This window comes from Scheffersomyces stipitis, chromosome 5 (assembly GCF_000209165.1).
Source record: "Scheffersomyces stipitis CBS 6054 chromosome 5, complete sequence".
NCBI classification, from domain to species: domain Eukaryota; kingdom Fungi; phylum Ascomycota; class Pichiomycetes; order Serinales; family Debaryomycetaceae; genus Scheffersomyces; species Scheffersomyces stipitis.
The window spans coordinates 1,362,179-1,388,288 of record NC_009045.1 but is presented as its reverse complement, the minus strand read 5'-3'; the positions used below and the strand labels follow the sequence as shown (position 1 = coordinate 1,388,288).

At 41.1% G+C, this 26,110-nt stretch overlaps 9 protein-coding genes across 9 annotated transcripts; 5 read left to right on the top strand and 4 right to left on the bottom strand. All coding sequences in view use genetic code 12, as the record gives it.

Moving 5' to 3' along the window:
- Positions 1-1,004: 1,004 nt before the first annotated feature.
- On the top strand, positions 1,005-3,431 carry RDH54 (helicase; the record flags this gene model as incomplete). The annotated part of the gene is made up of 1 exon (XM_001385235.1): positions 1,005-3,431. A coding segment is annotated over one exon (2,427 nt), but the record flags the coding sequence as incomplete, so codon positions are not given.
- A 138-nt stretch (positions 3,432-3,569) lies between these two features.
- PICST_60913 (hypothetical conserved protein) lies at positions 3,570-5,384 on the bottom strand (the record flags this gene model as incomplete). Its single annotated transcript, XM_001384915.1, has 1 exon — positions 3,570-5,384. One exon carries the CDS (start codon positions 5,382-5,384, stop codon positions 3,570-3,572), a length of 1,815 nt encoding a protein of 604 aa, XP_001384952.2.
- A 473-nt stretch (positions 5,385-5,857) lies between these two features.
- HEM12 (uroporphyrinogen decarboxylase) lies at positions 5,858-7,126 on the bottom strand (the record flags this gene model as incomplete). Its single annotated transcript, XM_001384914.1, has 2 exons — positions 5,858-6,859; positions 7,040-7,126. 2 exons carry the CDS (start codon positions 7,124-7,126, stop codon positions 5,858-5,860), a joined length of 1,089 nt encoding a protein of 362 aa, XP_001384951.1.
- Positions 7,127-7,928: 802 nt separating this feature from the next.
- On the top strand, positions 7,929-10,814 carry PICST_46351 (peptidase M28; the record flags this gene model as incomplete). The annotated part of the gene is made up of 2 exons (XM_001385234.1): positions 7,929-9,655; positions 9,728-10,814. Coding segments are annotated over 2 exons (2,814 nt in total), but the record flags the coding sequence as incomplete, so codon positions are not given.
- Positions 10,815-11,295: 481 nt separating this feature from the next.
- On the top strand, positions 11,296-14,028 carry PICST_32384 (Pichia stiptis repeat protein 2; the record flags this gene model as incomplete). Its single annotated transcript, XM_001385233.1, has 1 exon — positions 11,296-14,028. The coding sequence occupies one exon, from the start codon at positions 11,296-11,298 to the stop codon at positions 14,026-14,028; it is 2,733 nt and encodes a 910-aa protein (XP_001385270.2).
- A 4,313-nt stretch (positions 14,029-18,341) lies between these two features.
- MDH2 (malate dehydrogenase) lies at positions 18,342-19,677 on the bottom strand. The gene has a single exon (XM_001384913.1). The coding sequence runs from the start codon at positions 19,457-19,459 to the stop codon at positions 18,419-18,421; it is 1,041 nt and encodes a 346-aa protein (XP_001384950.2). The 5' UTR covers positions 19,460-19,677; the 3' UTR covers positions 18,342-18,418.
- Positions 19,678-21,545: 1,868 nt separating this feature from the next.
- Positions 21,546-22,355, top strand: PICST_46861 (predicted protein; the record flags this gene model as incomplete). The annotated part of the gene is made up of 1 exon (XM_001385232.1): positions 21,546-22,355. One exon carries the CDS (start codon positions 21,546-21,548, stop codon positions 22,353-22,355), a length of 810 nt encoding a protein of 269 aa, XP_001385269.2.
- A 542-nt stretch (positions 22,356-22,897) lies between these two features.
- PICST_83803 (predicted protein) lies at positions 22,898-25,013 on the top strand. Its single transcript, XM_001385231.1, has 2 exons — positions 22,898-23,894; positions 23,925-25,013. The coding sequence occupies exons 1-2, from the start codon at positions 22,902-22,904 to the stop codon at positions 24,837-24,839; spliced, it is 1,908 nt and encodes a 635-aa protein (XP_001385268.2). The 5' UTR covers positions 22,898-22,901; the 3' UTR covers positions 24,840-25,013.
- Positions 25,014-25,126: 113 nt separating this feature from the next.
- PICST_46211 (predicted protein) lies at positions 25,127-25,681 on the bottom strand (the record flags this gene model as incomplete). The annotated part of the gene is made up of 1 exon (XM_001384912.1): positions 25,127-25,681. The coding sequence occupies one exon, from the start codon at positions 25,679-25,681 to the stop codon at positions 25,127-25,129; it is 555 nt and encodes a 184-aa protein (XP_001384949.2).
- Positions 25,682-26,110: the final 429 nt, after the last annotated feature.

The following is a 26,110-nucleotide window of genomic DNA, read 5'->3' as shown; positions in this document are numbered from 1 at the left end:
AGACCTCCAACCCCTTGTCTGTTTAAGCAGATAGATTGTATAATAGAACGTTTGAGGTCAAACTGTTTTCACTATGTTTATGTTCTTCGTTGCATAAGACACTGACGCTTGAAACAACAGCATACATACAAACCAGAGCAACCAGCCTATTTATGTCAACTCGTAGGCGTGCTCCTAATAATATTAATAATGTGTATATGATGTAGAGTTGATGAAGGTATTGAATTACTTTCTGCTAGGAATTGCTATAGATAATGCAATATGAAAATTCGAATCGTCAGAAGTAGAATATACGATATGCCATGGTTCAAATGCTTGATAACATGTCCCTCTGTATCGTGTCGTTTCGCGTAGTTAGCTATATGTCATTTATGATGTGTTCGTATCTACTGTCTTCAGTATTTGATATTCAAAATGTTATCCGGTTTTTTTTTGTAAAAACTCTTTCCTTGCATATTTCTATCTACAAGAATTGTCTATTTGCCTGCCATAGTCCATTTTCCATATACTATTGCCATCTACCTTATCCTATTTACTTTCACAGCTACAACCACTGCTCTCACGAATTCTCGCAAAATTCAACTTCTCGGATTTCATTTAGGAGTAACGCGAATCGCGTTCTGTTTACATTTGGATCTTAATTTTCCAGTCTTAACCTCACTATTGAACATTCGCAAGTAGATCTTACCATAACTTCTAAATATATGTACAGATCGAGGCCCAATGCTCCCTTCAAGGCACCCCGTTTGGTGAGGAAGGTCGATGATTCAATAACAGAACCAATTGCAAAGAAACGATCGCTAGAGGCAACAAACCAAGAACCAGCAAGGAGACCAGTAAAGACTTCAAAAACAGAAATAGATTCAGAAATAGAAAACGAAACTCAAAAGGATTTGCAAAAACAACCAAATACTCCTAAAACAACTCAATTTAAACGCGTGATAAATATACAAGTGGGACATGTAAAACCTATAGAGCTGAAGACAGATTCACAGCTACCTACTTCAAAAGAAAGATATGCTGTTCAATGGAGGAAAAGAACCAACAAAAAGAACAAGACTTGGGACGGCGACGGATACATAGTGGTATACCGGGATGCCGCTTCTAACTCGTCTTTTACTATTGCATTCAAACAGTTGGAGGCTAAAAATGTTATAAGGAAACAGTTCACAAATGTGAATGTAGATCAGATTCTTCGAGGTTTGATCACTATTGGGCAAAACGAGCTCGAAGTCGATTACATGATCAATACGGATGCTGAGTTTCGTAGATTGACAGGAGAAGAAGAAGAAGGATCGGAGTCTTTGTCATCAAACCTTTCCCAATCTACAATACCGTCTAAACCATCAAAACCTATGGCATACAGAAAAATGATACCGAAGAACTATGAGGTCACCACTTCCAATAGACATACCCGTGCTCCTCTCTATAACGATTCAAGGGCTATAGCTTTGCCTCGACCTCCTGGTGTGAATGAGAATGAACTTGTAGATGTATTGATAGACCCTCATTTATCTGTCAAGTTGAGACCTCATCAGGTGGAAGGAGTCAAATTTGTGTATGAATGTCTTATGGGCTTCAGAGGAAATAATGGAAAAGGATGTCTTTTGGCTGACGAAATGGGACTAGGCAAAACCCTTATGACAATTACCGTCATCTGGACCTTATGCAGACAGAACCCTTTTATCAAGCAGCCTAGGTCGACTATTCATAAAGTATTGATATGTTGTCCAGTTTCTCTTATCAACAACTGGAAAGATGAGTTCAAAAAGTGGTTGGGTATGAATAAGTTATCAATACTTACGTTAGGTGGGAATGTCTCTTCGAACGATAGACAAGATTTAGTTTCATTTGGCAATCTCAATGTTTATCAAGTCTTAATCATGAACTACGAGAAGGTTACGACTTACCACCAAGAACTTTCCAAGATTAGGTTTGACCTATTAGTTTGTGACGAAGGTCATCGTTTAAAGAGCAGTAGCAATAAAGTCATGAACCATTTGACTCTGTTCAATATCCCCAGAAAGATCTTATTAACTGGGACACCCATACAGAATGACTTAGTGGAGTATTATACCATCATTAATTTCATCAATCCTGGCATTTTAGGCGATTTCAAGTCATTTCAGAAATCTTTTATCAATCCAATTACTAGGTCTAGAGATGTCACTTGCTTTGATCCAGTTGTGAAAGAGCAAGGATTGGAGATTTCTAACAAATTGATAGACATAACGAAGCAGTTCACCTTAAGAAGAACACAATCACTACTTCTTAACTATTTGACCGAAAAGACTGATGTTATATTGTATGCTCCACCAACAGATCTCCAGAAACGATTGTTCAGTTACATAATCAATCTAAAGTCATTCAACGAGTTGATGAATGATTCAGCTTCCACTACGACACAAGCATTTACCTTGATAAACCTATTCAAAAAGCTATGTAATTCGCCGTCCTTATTGCTCGAAGACAACTTCTTTTCAAAATTGATCAAAGGAGAGAAAGAAGAGATTGAGTTGCTTAACAAGAATACATTGACAACCTCGTCTGGAAAAATCAATATCTTGATTCCATTATTGCTAGAGATCACGTCTTTCAACGAGAAAATTGTTCTCGTATCAAACTACACCAAAACTCTCGACTTACTAGAAGCAGTGTTAAAGAAGTTGGATTTATCCTTTTTGAGACTCGATGGATCTACTGCTAAGAACTTACGGAACAAGTTGGTAAACCAATTCAACAAGTCTAATATCAATGTATTCCTATTGTCTTCCAAAAGTGGAGGTATGGGTCTCAATCTTGTTGGAGCATCCAGATTAATTCTCTTCGATAATGATTGGAACCCTTCTGTAGATTTGCAATCAATGTCTAGAATCCATAGAGATGGACAAACTCGTCCCTGCTTCATCTACAGAATTCTCACTACTGGCACCATTGACGAAAAGATATTTCAGAGACAGCTAATGAAGAGCAAATTGAGTTCCAAATTTTTGGATAACGAATCCCAATCAACATCCGATGTTTTTGACTATCGTGATTTGAAGAACTTGTTTGAAATTGAAGAGAACACAATCTCTAACACTCACGATTTACTAGAGTGTGAATGTACGGGCGATGGACACAACATTAGTGTCAGTCTTACAGATAGTGAATCCGATTCTGACGCAGAAGGATTCCTCAGTGCTCATAGGCAGAGTCTGTGGATGTCAGCTCTGGACTTGCGAGACAAACTTGAAAAGGATGAAAAGAAGAAATTGTCAATCAAAGATGCTCTTAACGAATATAGACATTTCGACCCAGCCACAGATGCTGATAAAGTCTGTCAGCATATTAACGACAAGGTACTAGTTAATATCATCAACAACAAGGGTTACAATAAGAAAACATTTCCCATCAGTTTCATCATGACAAGGGTTTCTGACAGAACTACTGATAAGGGAAATTCTGAAGTCAGTTCTGCGGATAGCTCTGAAATTGAAGAGATTGCATGAAATGCATAATTATGAATTTGATAGTTATTTATAGAGCGATTAATATTACTATCTATGATGGTCTAAAATGCATTTAGTTTAGCTGCTCTGTAACTTTTTGAATCTGGCTTCTGCTGCTCTGGCCCTTTGCTCTCTCAAGATTCTGTTCTTCTGTTCGCCAGAGAGACCAGATAAGTCGCTTGCTATATTGGTGGAAATACCGAGTCTTCCACCTGACGAGAATTTGGGTTGTTTCAATTCAAACTCTGTCTTCTGTGCGAGCTGTTCTTTGATCAAATTCTGTTTTTCAGCCTTGATTCTTTCGTCCTCTAGCTCGTCTTCTTTTTCAAAGTCTTCCTTTGATTTTGCTTCAGCAACTTTACTGGAAGTCCAATCCCAGCGGTCTTCGCCTAGTTTTAGTCTTGCTGTTTGGAAAGCTCTTCTTGTATTCTCATCGCTGGCTATTTCTGCTGCTGTCTTGTCGAATTTGTTTCGAATAGTTGGATCTGCTTGTGAACTAACAAGTAAGACCAGGACCATATGCAGCAATCCATTTGCTGAAGCGTAGTGCAAAAGTGTAGGATAATTGGCGTATTTGATTTCTGGTGAAAGTTTAAAGGCATTCACATCGATCTTGTTCTGTTTCAAGTAACTAATCATTTTGGGAGCCTTTTGTTTCTTCAATAGTACTATCAACTCTTTTGTGCGATCTTCATCTTCAATTTGTTCAGGAGTTCGGTCATCCTTTTCATCGTCTATATTTGAAGGAGTAGCAGATCTCTCCTTAGCAATTTTCTTCTGGACTTTGGGAAGATCAGCAACGGCTAAATAAGTCAATTCAACCCAAGCCCTTTTCAATTCGGAAGTCGTAGCTCTCTTTGTAGTGAAAGGAAACGATCTCAAACGAGAATCCTCATTTCTGAGAACACATCCTTCATAACCTACCAAAATTTTTCTGTTACTTGCCCCATTGGCTCTGATATAAATAGTAGAACATTTGTCTAAATAGGACTTCCATTCCACGAGCAACTCTCTAACTTCTTTAATCAAAGCCTGCTCATTATAACGTCTGATACTGGAACCGGCAGAGTTGGCTTTTCCTCTAGCATTGTCACTGGCACTTTGCGAGCCACCCTGCTTCCTTCTGGTGGTGTATCTATGGAAGGTCTTGGAAACTACGACATTTACAGCTTGTTCTTCTCTGCTTTCCAGGAAGTTTTTGGCATTCCCCTTTATATTCATGGGAGTATGCGAAATAATGGCACCTGCAAAATGGCCACCTCCAATCATAAACAAGGCAGAAGTCTTGTTGGCTAGACTAGAAAGATTCTTAAGTTCTTCAAGTGGCCCATTGACCAACTGTGACTCTGTAAAGAGAGACTTATAGATTCCAAAGGCTTTCCCTTGTGGTAGTAATGAAGACCCAAACAATATGTATGGATTCTTGGTATTCATGAAACTCACGGTGGATTCTTGTTCCTCTTCTTGCGGATACTGGGTCTGAGATTGTACAGTTAAGTTCTTCATTAACGATTCTACTTTTTTACTCTCTTCATTTGCTTCGCCTTCATCTGATTCAGACTCTGAGCCAGATAAACTCTCAATCGACTGCTTCTCCAACAACTCCTCGAACTGGCCCTCGGAAAGAGGCTCGAGGTTATTGAGCGAGCGTTTCAAATTGTATCTGTATAAATCAGATTTGTAGTACGAAGTGTCCTGGTTCTGTTTTGGAATGAAAGTAGTTGATTCAGATGAAATGCTGAGGCTTCTAAACGAGGATCTGATCTCGTTTTCGTCGTGGACCGGTTTGCAAATTTCAGAAGTCGCTGAATCAAAGTATAGCAACTCCAATGACTCTAAAGTCCTGGGCTCTAGGTTATAGATGTATCTATCCAGTTTGTTGAGTGTAGACATCGTATTGTAGGCACTTGACGGTGGTGTGCAAGGAATGGATATGTAATTAGTGAAAGTAAACCTACTCAAAAGGTAACAATAGCGAGAAAAGATGAGAGAAGAGAAAATGATGGCAAATCAGAGGTTCTTATAAGTGAAAAATCCAATGTCTGATACTATAGTGTTATGTAATCTGAGTCATACAAAAGGGCTGAGGATTAGATAACTTTTTTTCGCGCTATATACAATTAATATAAGGTCGTTTCTATTTCAGTTTTGAGATATGACTTGGTCCTATGACTAACAAGTAAGTCCTTTCTAAAAGCTGTGACTGATTGGACTGTCCGGTCTTCTCTTTGTATTTTCAAATTCTTAAATTTCAATTTTAATTCTTTTTCTTTCAATTAAAATGATGAAATACAATTTGGAGTCCTCACTGAGTCTTAAAGGATTCATGTAGTTGTAGATTAAACTGTAGCTTATTATCATTCTGTCTATTGGGAACCATACTTATGGCATTCCTTCAAGAAATGCTCGATCTTCTCGGGCTTCATGAATGGATGAGTTCCATGACCAAAGTTGATGATGTAGTTTTGTTTTCCACCTCCAAAGCCCTTGATCATTTCTTCTACCTTTTGAGAGATCACTTCATCTGAACCGTACATGATACCTGGATCTAAGTTCCCTTGCAAAGTGATTCTTCTGTTGTTGACCACCTTGACAGCGTCTTCTGGCTTATACAACCAATCCAAGGAAACAGTGTCGTAGCCAGATTCACAGAGATCGTCCAAGGCATACCAGGCACCCTTGGCAAATACAGTTAGGGGGATCTTTTCCGTCACTCCGAGTTCTACAAGTCTCTTTGGTAATTTTTCAGCGATCTGTCTCAAGTATGGCAACGAGAACTCGTCAAACTCACGAGGTCCCAATTCACCGGCCCAAGACTCGAAAACCTGCAACATCTGAGCTCCAGCAACAACTTGTTGAGCTAAGAATTCGACACAGGCATCTGTGATGGCCTGTAACAATTTGTGTGACTCTTCAGTATATTTGTAGATCCATTCCTTGACAAAACGGAACATCTTGGAACCCTGACCTTCGGTCATATAAACCAACAAAGTCCAAGGTGCTCCTACAAAGCCCAACAATGGCACTCTGCCGTTCAATTTGGTTCTGGTAAGAGTGATGGACTTGAACGCCCAGTCCAAACTCTTCAAGACATCAGGCTGGAAGTTTACTCTAGCCAAATCATCAGGAGATCTCAAAGGAGCTACGAATACTGGACCTTTACCTTCGAGCATCTCAATCTCGAATCCCATGGCCTGGGGAATCACCAAGATATCACTGAAGATGATGGCTGCATCTATTAAGCCATCAAAGTGGTTTACGGGCTGAATAGTGATTTCCGATGCTATCTCTGCATCTCTACAAGTTTCAAAGAAATCTCTGTTACCTTTGGCTTCGTGGTATTCAGGAAGATATCTTCCAGCTTGTCTCTGCGAAGGTTAGTATATTGTGATACGTAAGACCACGAATCTTAGATACGAGACAAGTACGATAACAATGATATTACAACTAACAGAATTCGATTGTTATTTGCATTCTAATTTGAAGCTCTGCTTTGTATGTGACTTTATCTTCAATTCCGAATCTCAAATATTCCACTTCAGACTTACCATGATCCAAATAGGTGGTCTTTCGACCTTCTCGCCTCTGGCAGCTCTGAGAATCAAGTCGTTCTTCAAGGGTGCGAATTCAGGCATCGGTATAGATCTTGTGCTGAGAAGAAGTGAAGAAGATAGATGTTGGTTTATGGAGATCGCTGAAAAATTACTGTGCATATGAAAGCCGAAAAGAGTGAGAATTACCGAGAAGATTAGTGCGAAGAATGAGAGAGAGAGAGAGCAGGGCGAGAAGAGTGGTACATAAAGATAAAATATGCTGGTGATAAGAAGATAACCAGAGATTGCTGGTTTGAGTCTAATAAGCAGCCGAATTCTTCAAGAGACTTCTCTTTTGGTCCGTTGGTGCCCTTAGATAACTGCTAGGTCTGAAGAATAGCAATACTGAGAGTGTGAGAATTGAACGGAAAGAAGAGCACAAAAGAACTGAACATTTTATTTCGCTACAAAGAGAAATTTGTTCCTTCAATCTTGGAACTTCAACGGTGCTATATGTGATATAGACATTGAAGACCATTCTGAACTGCTCAAACCCACCAGCTGCTACTGAAGCTAACCTTCAACGGGGTCAGGGTCACATGACGAACGGCTCTACTCCATCACTTCTATTCGCACTATGCACAACTCCACCTTTCAGAATAAATAAATATATATTTGTAATTATGCTATTTACAACATCTTATCCTTATCTTTACCACATCTTCTGTTGAGTCAATTCCTGGTGCTCAAAACAATTGAGCTTCTACCCTAGTATTCAATCACTATGTCTGACGACAATCACGGGGCCCAAGGCTCGGGAGCCTCTCTCGTGTCCAATCCTACATTGAATAAGAATACCAAGCAGAACAGCACTGTTAGCAATAGCCACACCACCGAAACGCCTCCAAATGGTTTTGTCAAGTTCATAAGATCCATTTTCGGTTACAGAAAGACTTCGTTAACCTTATTTGTGATTTTGACCTATGTTGCTGTTTTGCTTCTTGCCTACTTGGACCATTCGCTATACTACTCTGTAGACTTACCCACATCTCACAAGGAACAAGAATTGCTCCACCAGGCTTGGGTAGACCTCCAGCACATTGCCAAATACGAGCACGCTTATGGTTCCAGTGGCAATGACTACGTCCACGACTATCTTGAGTCGCGAATCGTTAGTGCTGTGGCACACAAATCGTATGTAGAGTATGATAACGATTTGAACTACACCAACAACATCATGTTTGGCAGCCGTTCCGAATTAAGTGGCAACCTGTTCAACTCCGTGTCATACTATGAGAGCAACAACTTGGTTGTTCGCATCAACGGAACCGACGAGACCCTACCAGCGTTGCTTTTGAGTGCTCACTTTGACTCTGTTCCCTCTTCGTTCGGAGTGACAGATGACGGAATGGGAATCGCTAGTCTATTAGGAGTTTTGTACTATTATACCGGTAAATCCACAGCTCGTCCTCGAAGAACCATCGTCTTGAACTTCAACAATGACGAAGAATTCGGCCTCTATGGAGCCACATCCTTCTTGTCGCATCCATGGGCTACAGGTGTGCATTACTTCCTCAACTTAGAAGGCACTGGAGCTGGTGGAAAAGCCATTTTGTTTAGGGGAACAGACTACGGTATAACCAAGTACTTTAAGGGAGTCAGGTACCCTTATGGAACGTCTATTTTCCAGCAGGGATTCAACAACCACTTAATTCACAGTGAAACAGACTACAAGATTTACAAGGAAAAGGGAGGCTTGAGAGGTTTGGATGTAGCTTTCTACAAACCAAGAGACCTTTACCACACTGCTGGTGATAACATCAAGAACATCGATATCAAGTCGTTGTGGCACATGCTTTCCAACGCTTTGGATTTCACTGCCATAGTCACAAAGGGCAAGATTGACTTGGATGCCGATTCCTTGGACTCTGAATCGAGCAAATCCAATACAGACACTGCTGTGTACACATCATTCTTGAACTTCTTCTTTGCTTTCCCTACTTCTCAAGTGGTTGTAGCAAGTATTTTGCTTTTGGTACTCATTCCTGGGATCAGTATCCCGTTCTTGATTATCATATTTGGGTATAAAAAGAACTGGGAATTGTCCTTCGTCAATGTCACCAAGTTTCCCATCTCGCTAGCTATTTCTGCTGCACTCTTGAATCTCTTTACCAACGGTTTTATCGTTCCATTCAATCAATTCTTGCCCAACTCGTCTCCCTTTGCCTTGGTCGCCATTTTGTTCGCAACTTTCTTGTTGTTGAACTACTTGATCTTGAATGGTATCAATTTGATTTTTGTTTCATACAAAATCGTCAACCATGACGAAAAGTTGATTTCCATCATTGAAACTTCCTTCTTGTATTGGGTTGTTTTGATCTACTCGACTGCTAAATTGGCTAACAATGTTATCGGTGACGACCACTCAGGTGAATTCCCTATTATTTTCCTCTGTGCTTTGCAAGCTGTAGCCTCCATCTTTGGCTTGATTGGCTGGAGTTTCAAACCCGTTCCAAAAGAACATTATGTCGTAGTGCCCCAAGAAGAAGCTGAGCCATTGTTGGGTAGTAGTGACAACTTCAATTATGGCTCTCCTGATGTCGAAGATGACAGACTTGTTTCTGACGGTTCGTCTTTGTCGCTTAATTTCACTGGCGAAAATAGTGCTGAAAGAAAGTTGAAGGATTTCATCAAAACCTTTAGTTATGATTGGTCAATTCAATTCTTGACTATTGTTCCAATTTCAACTTACTTGATTTACAACTCAGGTTTCTTGGTTGTTGATGGAATCAATAAGTCTATCCAAGAGTCGCTTATTTCCCAGAATTTGATTTACAAGCTCTTGCAAACTTTTGCTATTTCGTTGTCCATACCCCTTTTGCCATTCATCTTCAAGGTTAACAGATTGTTTGTCTTAGCTCTTTTTTTAATTTCGACCATTGGTGTCTTGTTCGTCGCCACGGCTGATTCATTCAATGTTGCCAATCCATTGAAATTGAGATTCATCCAGTACATTGATCTCGACAAGTCCGCACAAGATAGTTTTGTTTCTGTTATCGGACGTGAAGCTTCACCATTGCAGTTCGTCTTGAGCGATATTCCTTCTGTGAAAGATTCAAAGGGAGCAGTTGCCTGTGTTCCTACTAGAGATGGACTTCAAGATTGCTCATATAAGAGTCTGCTTGATCCAAAACTTGTGCCAGGAGCTAAAAGCTTTGATGACTATTTGAAAGTTGATATTCTCAAGAATTCTTCATCAAATGTCGATTATCCGTTTGGACTCTTAACTGGTGAGATCAGGATTAGAGTTCCAAAGAACAGAGAGTGTGTTTTGGATTTCAAACCAAGTGAGTCAACAAAGATAGTGTCTCCATTTAAAGATTCTCCAGTAAAAACTGTCATAGTATACAAGGGTAAGAAGTCGGCCACTACTAAAGAAGTTGAAGCTGAAAGTATACCAGAAGGTTTCTCCAAAGACAAAGATGGTAATTACGTCTACAAGGATCTTGTAGGCATAGATCAACTTCAGTTGAACAAGCTTGACTGGGATAAAAGTTACCATGTAGGTTTCCAATGGGTGCCGAACTTTTCAGATGTTGATATCAACATGAAAAAGTCCGCTACAAACAAATTGAATGTCAGCGTCAAATGCTTCTGGGCTGAATTGGGCAAGGGTGAAGAATCAACTATCCCTGCCTATGAAGAGTTGTTGCATTATAGTCCAAACTATGTTAGCTGGGCCAATAGTGCCAAGGGGTTGGTGTCGGTCTCCAAAACCGTCGAATTATAATAATGTTTTAATAATAATAGAAATCTTTGTCTTTGTCGTTTAACTATTCTCATTTGTACTTCGTGTATTTCTCACTTCTCGGCTATCCTCATTTCTCGGAAAGTTCAATAAGGAATGGGTGCAAAAAATTGTGTGCAAACTTAAGCAACACATCTTTAACACTAGAAAGAACCAAAAGATTACCTATTAGTATCAAAGATATAAAAACATATGCGATTTCTGTGGATCGAACACAGGACCTTCAGATTAACTGTGACTGAATCTCTTCAGTCTGACGCTCTCCCAACTGAGCTAAAACCGCAAATAGAACCCACGGCGGGAGTCGAACCCGCAATCTTTTGATTAGAAGTCAAACGCGTTAACCATTACGCTACGCAGGCGATTTGTTGTTAGGAAGGTTTGACATCCATTTGGGTCATAGTTTTATCATGCCTAAAAAGTCACGTGTTTTTAGTTTTTGTCAGATTTAATTTTGAGGGACATGGATATAGACGCCATCAATCAACTGGAAGGGCCTCCTGGAGATTCTTCCCACTTCAACGCTTCAAATAGTGCTTTAAACGAACCGAAACCGCCAGATATTGGCCGAAAACGAAAAACCGACGTCGCACCCGATGACCTGATGGACCTTGATGGCGAGTCCTCAGATGCCGTAGAAAACGGCGAATTGGAGCCATCTTTCGTGACAGCAGGATCAGTTATGGCTGATGACTCTTTTGACGATACCCAAGAAGCCTCAAACGCTTTAAACACCTTGAACGAAGGGCCAGAAATGTCGATTATGGACAGCTTTGAAACCTCAGTTTCGAAAAATTCTTCACATCACGTGATCGAGGAAGAACACGACCCACTTTTGGCTGCAAAAGGAGATACTGTTATGATATCTCCAAGTCCTACTTCCAGTAGCGATTTGTCAAAGCCTACATCCACCAGTGACTCAGTTGAAATTACAAATGTTTATATAAAAGAAAAAAACCCAAAATCCCAAAAAAATAACCTTTCAGAAAATGAAGAAATCAAAAAAAATCAGGAAAACAGAAAATCAAAAAAACAAACCTCAGGAGCTCCTCTTACTGATCTGATCTGGAACGGTCAGAACGCCTCGCTCCAACATCACAAAAACAATTCATCAATTAAACTTCTCTCCAAAGACAGGTTAATAAAGGATCTTGAAAAACTCGGATCTGGCTTAAACAAGAATTGGGAAGAAGATAAATTCACAGACGATTTGACCTTTAAGAAGATCAGGAGGTTAGGGTTTGCCAAAAACTATGTCACTTCCCACTCACAACAAGAATGGGCAGGCGAACAGGGCAGAATTGACAGATGGAACATCCCGCAAGAATTTCTCATTGATTCATTGTCACTCCTTGGAGAACACGAATATCAAAAAAGGGCAATCGAATTGCGGATTGATCGGTTTGAGTACAAGGATACCCAATTAGACCCGTCCAAAGAGTTGTCTTTAAAAGAAAAGCTAGAGGTTATTGAAGACCACTTTTCCCATCTCCCCGAGAAATTTTATGAAACAGCTCTTCAGCTCGAAACCAAATTGAAACAAGTAAGAGCAGCTAAAACAAATTTCCTAGACTTACTTGCCAAGGCGACAGGTGAGGATAAGGAGGCGAGACCACTGTACCTCAGAGCCATACATGAAAACGAGATACAAGAAAGAGATCTCATGGCCCAATTGACAAAGGAAAACACCCTTCGTGCTATTGTTCCCTTGATGATGATCAGACCACTCAGCAACTCCACTGCCTATATGTCCCTCAGTCCCATTGAGGGACCTAAAACCTCAACCCAGGGACCCAGCCTTCTAATGTCTCTTAAAAAATTGTTAAGACAAGGTTATGAAGGATCAACTTCCGATTACTATTTCAAATTGAGCATGATTCCCTCTAAACCTCTCGCAAACATGTTTCTTGTCGGACTTGAACACCCATCAGATCACAAAAACCCAGAGATGGCGATCAGTGAATTATTCAATAGAGGTTCCATGCAAATTACATCGTCCCATAACCTCAATTTTTCAAAATTCCCATCAGACGTCTACTCAGTGGAAGAAAAAGTCAAGTATGAGATTCTCGTTGCCCATTCAGAGCGCATTCGCAATACATACTATTTAGACAAAGACAAAGAAAAGAGTAAACTGTTCTACCTCATTGCAACGGACTCTGGCAAAGTCCCTACTCGAAAGAATGCAAATCTTCCGAACTATAGTCTCGAGATCATTTCGACTTTTAAATTCTGCAGTTATTGTCACGAAAGTGATCACCCAACCTTTAAATGCACCAAAACGAACAAAAACCGCACCACGTACTATCCACTTAGTACACCAATGGTAGCTACTTACACTCTGGCCAGAGAAAGTACTACAGACAATGGCAGTAAATTTCGTAAAGTACGGACAGGGGCCTTCACCGAAGTCACCAAGGGCGTAAAACCCCAGAAAATCCAACAAACAATTGTAAACCATGGATCAAATTCATTCATGAACTTGCCTATGGAAGAACCGCCCAGCTCAACTACGGACCCGACCAGCACCACGGCCTTTTCGCGTCAGCCAACAAGTACACCAACAACCCCTCGCCAACGCCAGACACAAAGCCAAACACCGGCTACAAAGACGAAGACAACTCAAGATCTTGATTCCGAGGACATCGTGATCCAGACCACAACGTCGATCCAGACAGAAGCAAACACCATAACTCCCCCCAGCACGCCTTTTACCGTCCAAACACATAAAACTACCGACACTCCCTCTTCTATGGGAGCTTCCTCAACAAGAAGAACTCCATACTCAAGACCCATCAACAAGCGTCAAGATGCGACCTCCCCAACCCAGCGATTGGAGCCGTTACGGGCAAGAAAAACACCCTCTCGCCAAAACACGGCACAACTTGCAGACGCAAGACTGTGGCTGGAAAGATACCCCCAGCGACTACGAGACAACCCTCCCAAAACGGGATCGGTAGATTTCTCTTTCTCCCAGATAGGATCATCCATAGACCCTCTCAAATCCACAAATACTACACCTGCCATGATCAGCTCCCCAATCGGATCGTCATTCAGTATCACGGAGGCATCACAACAACAGCTAGCAAACCCCATTCAGTTGAGGTCCGAAGTCCTTCCATCACAGGATACGATTCCTGACTGGTCGACGTTACAGGACACTAGCACCAATGACACGCCTTCTCAATTAAATTAAAAAATGTCGTCCCTTATAGATCACCATATCACCAACCGTCAATTTCCCCGAAGGTTGGTAGATCATAGGAGTAATCTTTTAAAGATACGCACAAAAAACATTCAAAATAATACTGCAATTGGCAATTTTTGGAAACTTGCAAAAGATTCAGATATTGTGTTCATGCAAGAAACCAAATTTAAAAAACCATCTCAACGACCAATTAGTTGTCGTTCACATAGATCCAATCATACCGATTGGCTTACCTCTCTAGAAAACACACTAGAAAGACATGACCAAGAACTTATCTATTCCACTCAGCACACTCGTGCGGCCATCATTCTCAACTACACACACCAGCAATTCTCAAAAATACGGTCGAATAACCTTTCCTTGAATGCAGAGATGGCACCCCAAGTTGCGGATGTCATTTTACAAATCAAGGAAACAAATGAATACTTCCTCTTTATCTGCATCTATGGGCCAAGTGGCCAATACAGTCAACAGACTGATTTGTTTGAAGCCCTACAGCAACAGATAGACGCGCAAATTGAAAAATACTACATTGAACACAATGCCACCCTCCACCTCTGTGTAGGGGGGGATTTCAATATGGTCCAAAACCCGATACTTGACTCAGATACTTCGGCATCTCCTACCGCCGAAATTCCAGCTCGTCAAGCATTCAATTCCATCTATCATTCCTTTCACTTACAGGATTGCCTTAGATGTTTAAACCCTACCATCAAACTTTTCACAAACCAAAATCGCCAAAATTGTCGCCGCCTTGACCGAATTTACTTCTCGTGGGAAGTAAAGGATAGGATCTGGCAATACGGACAACACAAACATAAGTTCATAACAAGCACCCATACTACCGTCGATACATCCATAATCATCTTACCAGAGGCCACTCTTAAGATTGGTAAACCAAGGTTTACATTAAGAGACCATTGGATCGACAGTGAAAAATTCCTTGAGGTCATGAAAAGACATGGTTACCAAAACTACACGGAGTACGTTGAACGTATTCCAGAAGTCCTCTCGTACATTGGTAGAAAACCCGGCGCCAAGGCTCCGCAACGCCTTATCACCCCCGAAAAAGCTCTCTTTAATGACCTCTCTGAGAGATTTAAAGGGATAACTCGGCAGTCAAATTTGACTTTAAGACTTACATCAGCAGATGGAAGTCACACCGAAACTACCACCGAAGGCATCCTCAAAATACAAAGAGACTTCTATGCGAATCTTTATCTGGACTCACAACCTCAGGAAGCCAAACGGCTTATCGGGGCCTACGTCCAAAAGTTCCGCAAAACAATCTCATTGATTGACCAACGAAAACTAGAAGAATCTATAACGCTCGAAGAACTCACTACGGCTCTCAGTCGTACCACTAACCAATCCACACCAGGAAAAGATGGCGTCCCGTATCGCTATCTTAAAAAAGTGTGGCAACAAGTGGGTCCTCTTCTAGTCATCACTGCCAACGAAATAATGGAGACCGGACTATTACCGCACAACTTTGCGCTCGTATTAATCCGAATCATCCCCAAGCACACTGTTGAAAACCCCACTATCAACAATTTCCGTCCTATTTCACTCATTGACACTGGGTTGAGAGTGATCTCACAAGTGCTCAACATGAGACTACAAACGGTCGTCGACTCCCTAGTCGGTTACGACCAATGTGGTTTCATGGCGGAACGCCAGATGGACTTTCAGATCCAACGGTTCCGCACAGTGATCGACAAGATGAAAGTTGATTCTGAACTCCTGAAGGAAGCAAATATAATTCTTGTGGACCTCACCAAAGCCTTCGATCGAATTTCGCACGACTATTTAGCTGCGGTGCTTGATCGAATTGGTTTAGGCACGCGATTCAAAAGGATTCTTATGCTGGTAACGACACAGCAATTTGCAGCCATTTTTACTAATAATACCCAGTCGGACCCTTTCCCGTTGAGACAGGGAACCAGACAAGGGAATCCCGTACTGCCCATTTTATTTAATTTGTGCCTCGAGCCGCTCCTAACCCGTCTTAAGGACAGGCTAGAAGGAATCCCGGTCCATTTCGATAACTTGTCACCAATTCGTACAAAATACGCTGCATTTGCTGATGACTTAACCATCTTCGTCAACAGTAGACGAGATCAGGAAGTGTTGAAGGAGGAACTTGCTTCGTTTGAGCAAGTTTCTAATTCTTTAGTTAGTGCTTCCAAATCCCGCCTCTGCTATTGGGGAGAACCACCGACAGAAGAGATTCGGAACATTCTTGGTTTTCCAGGCTTGGATCTTAGTGTAACGGAACACAAATACTTAGGAGTCCCGATCAATGGGTTTAATTGGGAGAGCTATATTCAATCTCTCTCTACTCAACTCATGATTCATTCGGTTAAAGAGCTTCCTGTTCATCTTAGATGTACAGGCTTTAATACCTATATTTACTCCAAAATTTATCCACGAGATCTCCACCACCCGATGAAAAACTCGGATTTCAAACTGCTAATAAAAATGATCAAAACCCATCTTCCTCAAATTGGGTCCTCAAACTTACACGGACTTAAAAAACGTGGAGGTTTTGGGCTCATCAACCTTGAAGAACAAGTTCAGGGCAGGAGGGCAAAGGTTGTTTACGAAACGCTAACCAATACTCGTGATTGGAATCTTATTGCATTTCGCGATAAGATTCAAACATTTGTCAATGCATTTATTCCACCCGCCTCCTCTCCTTATCCCAATGAAACTGAGGTGGTGCCTTGGTATCTCTTCCTCGTAGAAATCGGGATCCAGACACAAGGGCCTCGTTTGCTATCCAAGTACCAAGCTTACGCGGGGTTTTCAAATACCGAAAAAGACTGGTTGAAGGCATGGTTTCGTCTCACAAAAGCCAAACAACACTACACCGATGGTCGGCGGCGTTACTATACGTCTGAGTTTAGAATGAGCTTTGATCAAGCTGCCTTTGAATTTATGGTGCGCAATCCTCCGGACCTTCAATTATGGGAAAAGCGGATGGATGACGTCGATTCGACGACCTTTCGACAATGTTCACGGAAACATCAACAGAATGTTGGAATTTGCACCTCCGACAGTATTTCCAAGCAATTCAACTTGTCTACAGAGGACTACCAACAGTTTTGGGAGGTAATTTACAAGATTCAATTACAACATCCCAAGGGAGTTGAGGAGATTCGGCGCGTTCATTTAGGCCATAGGGACTACCATGATACTTCTGAAGTACCAGTCGAATGCAAACTTTGCCTACAACAAATTACAAACACACAATTCTTTCACCATACTTATCAAAATTGTCAAGTGAGTCGTATCGTTAGGGCCTTGATTGGACCCCAGGACGAAGATTTTCTTCTCCAGAATTACATGGGAAATTCCCAACATCCAGAGTCAGCCTATTTATCTTTTAACCAATACCTCCATGCGGTGCATTCCTTGCGCCTTCGACGAACGAATGAGGATAGAGTATGTTATTCTCTGTCCTTTCTCAGTTCATGGGTATCGGTTTTTCAGGCTCGACATTATTAAAGTATTTTCAATTTTATTACTGTTCACTTTCATTACTTTTTAATTTCTAGACTTTTCAATTTCTAGACTTTTAATTTCTACTTCGCCTATTCTTAGGCTCTTATACCTTTAATTAGGTTTCGGTTTTTATGCGCCTTCTTCAGAGGTTTTCATCCTTTGGGTTTCCTCTTGGTTGGCCCATGCTACATTGGATGATAATGGCCTTTATCTCTAGTTTATAGCTGTTTATATGGGTTAGTATGTTCAATGTATGCCACTACGTTAAAAAAAAATCTTCCTAATTTCTAAGTAATACCACCAGGAAATCTTAACTTAGGATTTCATTCCTCCCTCAGTATGTATTGGTTGAGGACTTATATACTATAAGGTACATATTTTCGATTTAAATCGCTTCGTACTAGCCATTTCGAAAAATAGGTGATGATCAATATACAGGATTTCCGAGGTTTGTAACTCGGATTGAACTTTATATCAATATCTAATAGAAATGTTACCATTTGTTGGATGCTATTTGTTGAAACAATCAAAGAAAATCAAAGGGATGAGAAGGATAACAAGAGCATACACTTACGATTTGGTACTTTAAACAGAATTTGTGTAGTTTTCAGGCATCTATATCCATTTGCTTATACAAGTCCAAAAGATCTCCATATACAGGTTTCCAGTTAGAATTTTACTCTAGATATACTTCCATTTCTGAATTAAATTTTGCACCCATCAAATCAAGAATAAGTTATTGATGTGAAGTTGTACAAATTCCAACTACATGTATTGCATTGTGTAGACTGTATCCTAGTAGTTCTGTATCAAACCGTAGATTCAAGTTAGTCAATAAATAGCTATGTATGTCGTTCTATAACCGCATCCATCACAATTTGGAGCCCTTAACAAAGTTAGTTCCTTGTTCGATTGACTTCTCCAAACCGCCCAAAGCTACCTTCACCAACTCCTGTTCCTTCTGCGTGATCTTCATGTGTTCGAATGGGTTAATGAACGACTTGATGACACCGTTTTCCAAAACAATAGGAACGGAAAAGAAGTCTACTCCGTTTAAGTATTTGGCTGAGAACTCCTTACCACCTGGTACGCCTGGCAAGTAGACGTAGGAGGAGTCTGGAACACCGGAAGAAGAAGTGGAAGCACCACCCAACGAGTTCAACACACCGGCTGCAAATCTGTAGCCAGCGTAAGCCATAGACAAAGTGGCGGAACCAGCACCGTTTTTGGCCTTGACAACTTCGTCACCTCCAAATTGAACTCTGTTGACAAACTTGTCGTAATCAGCTTTGGAAATGTTGGCTACCTTGGCGGAAACGTCTGGAGTTACGTTGATTAAAGGAACAATGGTGTCACCGGAATGACCACCGACCACGGAAATTCTTCCCTGCAATTGCGAAGGATTCACGTTTATCAATTCACCCAAGAAGGTTTCGGCCCTGACAGAGTCTAAGGTGGTGACACCAAACAACTTGCCTGGGTTGAAAACGCCCAACTTCTTCAACACTTCGGCAGCAATTGGCACCGTGGCATTAACTGGGTTGGAGATAATCAAGATGGCGGCATTTGGAGCGGTTCTGCCGATGTTTGCTACCAAGTCTCTAATGATCAGTGCATTGATGTTAAACAAGTCAGCTCTGGTCATACCAGGCTTTCTGGGCACACCAGCAGGAATAACTACCAAGTCAGTACCCTTAAGAGCGTCAACTATGGCTGTCTTGTCTTCTTTGTTAGCTGGTTGGTGTCCTGTAACCACTGCCGGAGTGTTGATGTGGGACAAATCAGCTGCGACACCCTTGGCATTGACAATGTCAAAAAGAGCCAATTCACTGACGGCTGGGTTCAACTTCAACAACAACGATAAGGGCTGGCCGATACCACCGGCAGCTCCACAGACTGTGACTTTGACCATATTGAAGACGAAATCAGAATTAGTTGTGTGGGAATTGCAAAGCTAGGGTTGCAATGGCTGTGAAAAAAGTGAAAAAACTGGTGCGATAAGATCTCAAATTGTATGAGATTTTAGTTTGTCTGAATTTTCAGTTGATTGGGGAGAGAACGAAAAGACTCAGATACAGCTACTCAAGTATAGAATTCGCTGAAGCAATAGTGTTCGTAGCAGTGTGAGCAGAATGATTCGGAAGAAGAAAATGTAAACGTGGAAATTTTTCACATCCTTTCCTGGGGTAAAGACGGATTATATAGGGTCACATGTCGGTAGTAGTAGCCTGTGAAGATCCTCGGCCGGTTAGAAAAAGGTGGGGACACCATGTTGTGGCAGAGTCAGGTGTGCCTAGTCATGTGATGTATATCCGCGGCATCGGCATTGTGTTATCTATGACACAAAGAGGTCAGAAGTTTGAAGCCAAGTCTTTTTAGAAAATGATTTTTGCACCCGGAATAGATTTATTAGGATTGAGGTGATTGATAGGAATGAATAGATAGCGGAATCGGAGAATTTGAATTGGTAATCTTGCAATGTATTTGTGTTATTGCCTTTGAGATATTACCTTTGTGAATGGAGATGGGAGAAAGCTTCATGATGTGCAATTCTACTGGAAAAAGTTACAAGTAAATATTTCAAGTTTAATCTATAGAATTGATTGATTGAAAGTCCAGTCTTGGGGTTTCCTCTTTTATGTTGCTAGACTTGCAAAGAAGATAGCAAATAGATTTCGGTAGAAATTGCAAAAATTCTCCAGAAACCACAACAAAGTGAGATATATAGCCTAGGAAATCTAGAGGAAACAAAGTAAAACTTCACACTAGAAATGTAATTCAAGTTTGAATGAGGCTCACCTAACTTTTCTAGATGTTTAACTCTGAGTAGAATCAATTGGAGGAAGGTTGAAAATGGCTGCAACTCTTTATTTTCCATGTTCCAAAGGATGCAGGATCGTTCTATCACTGTTAAACAGGCTAACTTCTCCTAATCAGAATGAATCAATGAATTTACGTAGTGCCCTGAGAAGGGCAATGTTAACAGTAATCTATTTCATATATTATATATTAGCATGTTCTTTTAGACGAAAGAATGTACATTATCCAAGGAAATCGTTATATAATAGACTTGAGGTTTGAAGCCGTAGGCAGTGTTTAATCAAGAAGACATTCAAAAATATACAGTTGAAGCGATGTCGCTACAAGGACCTCCCTGTGTCGAGTCAATGCTAGTCCAGTTTCATTCATCAACGTAATATAATCATTACCAAAGTTCTGTTTACTCAGCTGTAATTTCCGCTTTAAGAGATCCTAGTGTTGATGGAGTTGCTGCTAGTCTTTTGAAGCTTGATCAATGGCAGAAGAGTCTCTGCTGATCTCTGAAGTGCTACTCTCTAGTTTAGCCTTGAGAGCTGCAACTTCCTGTTGGAGAATTTCGATCTGAGAATCCTGCCTAATCCCTGATGAATACTGTTCTCTGTCATATATGCATCTCAGACATATTGCTGCTACAAGAAAATAAATTGCGCTGTCAACAAAACCATAGTGCAATACGATCATGGCAACAATTGTAATATATATGTACGCATCTTTGCTTATAATTATAAGGTCCATATCGCAGTTCCAAGCTGTAGATATGTGCTGGTATTTCTGGAATAAATCTTAGTATGGATATTTCAGTCAATTTATACCAGGATTGTGCAGGATCATTCCTTAAACTTGACTTCACCCATAGAAACAGAATGAGGCGGAGTTCTTTAAACACCAGCTGAACTCGGAAAAACGGATTAAAACAACTTCCAGATATTGCTATTTCAATATTTCCAATATGTAAATTTTGTCTTCTCTTTAGCCTCTAGTTATATTTATTCAAGGAATTTCGGTATCCATATTTCATCTAAAACTGTATATACTCCACTGGGATTTTGGCGTACGACTCGTGTCACATGACTAATCGCACTTCCAAAATTCCAACTTATCAATTATAACTCTTAATGTAGCCAAAAAACCACCTCTTCTTCTCTACAATACAACTGCTATTCTACAACTTGAACAACATGTGGGCTATTGCAGGCTTGATATCGGTGCTTCTAGCCCAGGCTGCTGCATTTGACTGCTCTGCCAAAGAATTGGAGCATTACAACTTTGAGCTCTTGAAAGGGATTCATCTGGTGACTTCTCTCAAGGATACGCCTCCTTCACAGACAAATTTGACGTGGTATTTCGGCATTTGTGAGCCGATTAAAGAAGGTCTTGATGCCTGTCCCCAGAATCTGGACGTATGTGGAATCACCTCAATCATTTTGAAAGGTGACAGCAAGAACAGGGTCATTCTGGAAATTGTAAGCTTCAACACCAACTTACAGAAGACATATGAACCCTTTTCTGATTCTGAAATCGATTCTACAGGTATTGCAATTTCGTATACTGGCGCCACTTGGGGAGACAATAGCATAAATGCTGCACTCCGCTTTGTTTGTCCGCCCAAGAATAACGAACATATACTCGACAAGTTCAAATTAGACAGCTGGGACGGGAAGAAATTGAAAGCTTCTATGTATTCAAAGGCTGCTTGTATAACCAGTGATAAGGATAAATTGAAGCCGCCACCAAAGAAACCTGACAATGGCGAGTCCTGGGGCTGGTTCACGTGGATATTCATCTTCTTGGTGTTGTTCTTATCGATCTACATCGTCGGCGGAGCCTGGTTCCAGTACAACAAGGGCAATGCAATCGACTTCTCCAGCGCCTTGAGAGAGGTGTTGGACAACTTTGTAGAGTTGTTGAAGGGAATACCTGCCTTCAGCAGAGAGATCATCGAGAAGTTCACCAGCAACAGCAACAGAGGCGAATATAGTGCTGTGTAGCCGACTGTACATACATACTACCATAATCAGTATTATACTATCCATATATCCCTCCATTCAGCCATATCATTTATTCATGTTTTCATATATACTGTTTTTATTTTGAAGTCGAGTTGTCAGACTGGGTTGTCTGCTGAATTCTCGGATCAGGCTTAAAGTTGTCTTTGTAATACATACTGGCAGAGATGTTGTAGTTGCTACTTCTAGTGGAATTGTGTAGTCCTGAGTCTCGTAGGTGGTGTAGTGCACATAACAGGATTAATTGATTTATCAGAGTTAACTATGACGATAAGATAAAGCTATAAGCCATAAGTTGGAGCTCTTACGACATTGTACTACTATGTTGGTTGTACATGGTACTGTAAAATGATATACCGAGAATCTACCGAAATTATATATTTCGATTTCTACTACTTATGCAATTCTTTCCATCTATACCCCATATCACGTGACCCAATGACTTCAACATTTTTCAGCAATTATGACTCCGATCAACTTTTCAACTGCAACGCTTCTCTCAACTATAACTGTTAGTTGACCATATCAATGGCTACTATCAAGCAGAAGATCGCGGCCTTGGGCCCCGACGAAAAGTTTATTTCGTTCGAGTTTTTCCCGCCGAAAACCGATTCTGGGTTTCGCAATCTTCTTGCTAGATTGAATCGTATGCTGGCTTTGAACCCACTTTTCATTACGGTGACATGGGGAGCTGGGGGATCCACCAGTGAAAAGTCGCTTGACTTGGCTGCAACGTGCCAGAATGATTTGGGTTTGACGACGATTTTACATTTAACCTGTACCAATACAAATAAGGAGATCATTGATGAAGCTTTAAAGCGAGCCAAAGAGTCTGGCATCAGGAATATTTTAGCTTTAAGAGGGGACCCACCTCGAGCAGAAGAGTACTGGACTCCCAACTGCGACTTCAACTCTGCTGTCGACTTAGTGAGGTATATCAAAGAGAACTACGGCGACTATTTCTGTATTGGTGTCGCAGGATATCCAGAGGGACATGTTGATGGATCTGATGGAGCAGACCAGAATCCTCAGAAGGACATTCCGTATTTGATTGAGAAGGTAGAAGCTGGTGCAGATTTCATCATTACCCAGTTGTTCTACGATGTAGACAAATTTATCGCCTATGATAGCTTGTTGAAGTCATATGCTCAGTTGAAGGACGTGACCTTGATCCCTGGTCTTATGCCCATCACCACATACAAGGTCTTCACTAGAGCCAGTAAGCTTTCACATGCCTCGATTCCCAAGACGATTTCTCGTAAACTTGAGGCTTCTGTAGGAAATGACGATGCCATCAAAAGTCTTGGTGTAGAGATCGTTTCTGACATCATCAACACCATCACGTCTAAGACATCTATAAAGGGATTCCATTTCTATACATTGAACTTGGAAAAAGCTGTAGCTTCTATCTTAAAGAACCTGACTGTAATGCAGACCATCATGGAACGAGCCTCCTCGACCGAAGAAAGCATCAACGACGACGCCATTGCTTCTTCGGACGAGGAGGAGGGAAAAAGGAAAGTTATTCCGAAAGTAAGCAAACGTAGAAAGTCTTCTATCATTAACGAGAACAGTCTTTCAGACAAGTCCCTCGCTCTCTCAGCACAACGTAGTCTTGTTGGAAAGGCATTGCTTAAAGACAAGAAGGTGTTGGTGGATATTAGTACTGGCAAGGGTGCCTTGGGTAAAGAAGCCATCTGGGATGATTTTCCCAATGGAAGATTCGGAGACTCGAATTCGCCAGCGTATGGTGAAATCGATGGTTATGGGCCCTCATTGAAAGTAGCTTCACCTGAAGAAGCAATTGCGAAATGGGGCTCCCCAGAATCCGTCGGTGACATCGCCAAAGTGTTCATGGGATATTTATCTGGTAAGATCGATATATTGCCGTGGACAGATAGCTCGTTATCTGCTGAAACGACTTTGATCCAGGAGGAACTTTTCGACTTGAACGACAGAGGTTGGTTCTCGTTGGCTTCACAGCCAGCAGTCAATGGTTGTAAATCTACAGATAGGATTTTTGGTTGGGGTCCTAAGAACGGTATTGTCTACCAGAAAGCATTTGTCGAGATCTTTGTACCCAAAGAGCAATGGGAATCAGAATTGAAGTCCAGTTTGAAGCCTCATTTTGAAGAAAAAACCATTACCTACTATGTTGGTGATGCTGAAGGCAACATCGAGTCCAATCTCTTCGTGGGCCCAGATGCCCACAACAGCAAGAATGCCATCACATGGGGAGTGTTCCCCCTGAAGGAAGTGTTGCAGCCTACCATTATTGATTACGAATCTTTCAAGGCTTGGAACGAAGAAGCGTTCCTTTTATGGATCGAATGGGCTCGTTGCTACAAGAAGAACACCAAGACATTCCAGTTACTCAATTCCATCTACTCCAACTACGTGTTGGTGAGTTTGATCCACCATGACTTCACTGACGAAGCTGGCTTGTGGACGCTCTTGTTGCAATGACTCCCGTCCAGATGGAAGCTCTGACGGTGTCTCTGGACAATAGGCTCCGGTATCTTCCATCACGAGTGTGTTGATTGTCTATAGGAGTATCATGTATATTATAAGTATAATCATTATCATTATCATTAGTTAGAAGCTATTCATATAAGTAGAATACACAGTATGATGCCTTGTAGTGTAAGCTTCACAGCATGATAGAAACACGGTTGACTTCGATTCAGAAGTATACCTCATAGTATATTGTTATTCAATAATGGTATCTAATATGCTGGTCATTGTCTCGTAACTTAACTCTTAAGCTCTTGGTCTAAAATGGCTATATACTTTTCTACCAATCCAGTGTTGAGCTGAGCATTCAACGGATCGTTTGCATCCACTCCTAGGTACGTACATTGCCTATTCTCAAGAAAAAGAACCCCGTTCCAGACGGGCGTATCTTTTTTCACAAGTAATTTTCCCCCAAGACGGATTGGAAGTGGTGTGCCTGTCGACTGCCGTTGATCTCGCAAGAATCTTAGCGGTTCTTTTTCGAATGCATAGCATACGTTCTTGTGTGAATCTTGTAGTAGCAACTTGTACACGTCAAATGCACTCACTATAGGGCCATCGTCGTCGATATTAACCTCTCGCACCATTTTCTTCAGCTTGTTCAATCTGTCTACAGACGCGCTATTGGGATCGCTGTACTCGAGCCAGTCGTCCCTCTGGCTAAGACGTGATTTGGAGATGTTTATGATATGCAAAATGTGGAAGAGGACAGGCTCCTTGGTGACAGAAGCCGATTCCAGCACGTACTTGGCCAGATCGAAGCTATTACTACTAGCAATTGCGATTTCAGACATTGTAGCCAACGAAGTATAAAGATGACTTATGACTTGCTACTGGCGACCTTGTTAACCAGGAAAAAGTCGATGGTAGCAAAAATGTCGTGTTGACCTTGGTTTAAATATTGAGATGTCGCACAGTAATCTTGCGACACGGTACAAGCAACCACACCTTTGGTCACGGTTGTAGAAGAAATGAAGGAAGTACTTTCTACTAGAAGCTGCAGCGTCAACCCATACTAGTATGATGTCTTTGGGTTTGAAATGTAACCCGCAAGAAGAATTGACTTCGTGTTCTTCGTCTTCTTCGTCTTTACCAACATTTATTAGCAAGGGAACAGCTGCTTAGTTTCACACCCATATCAGTTCAAGTAACAAAACAGCCAAATAAGCCGAGATACCTAAACTCAACATCGAATAATAAACTATTCTCATTGACAATATTAT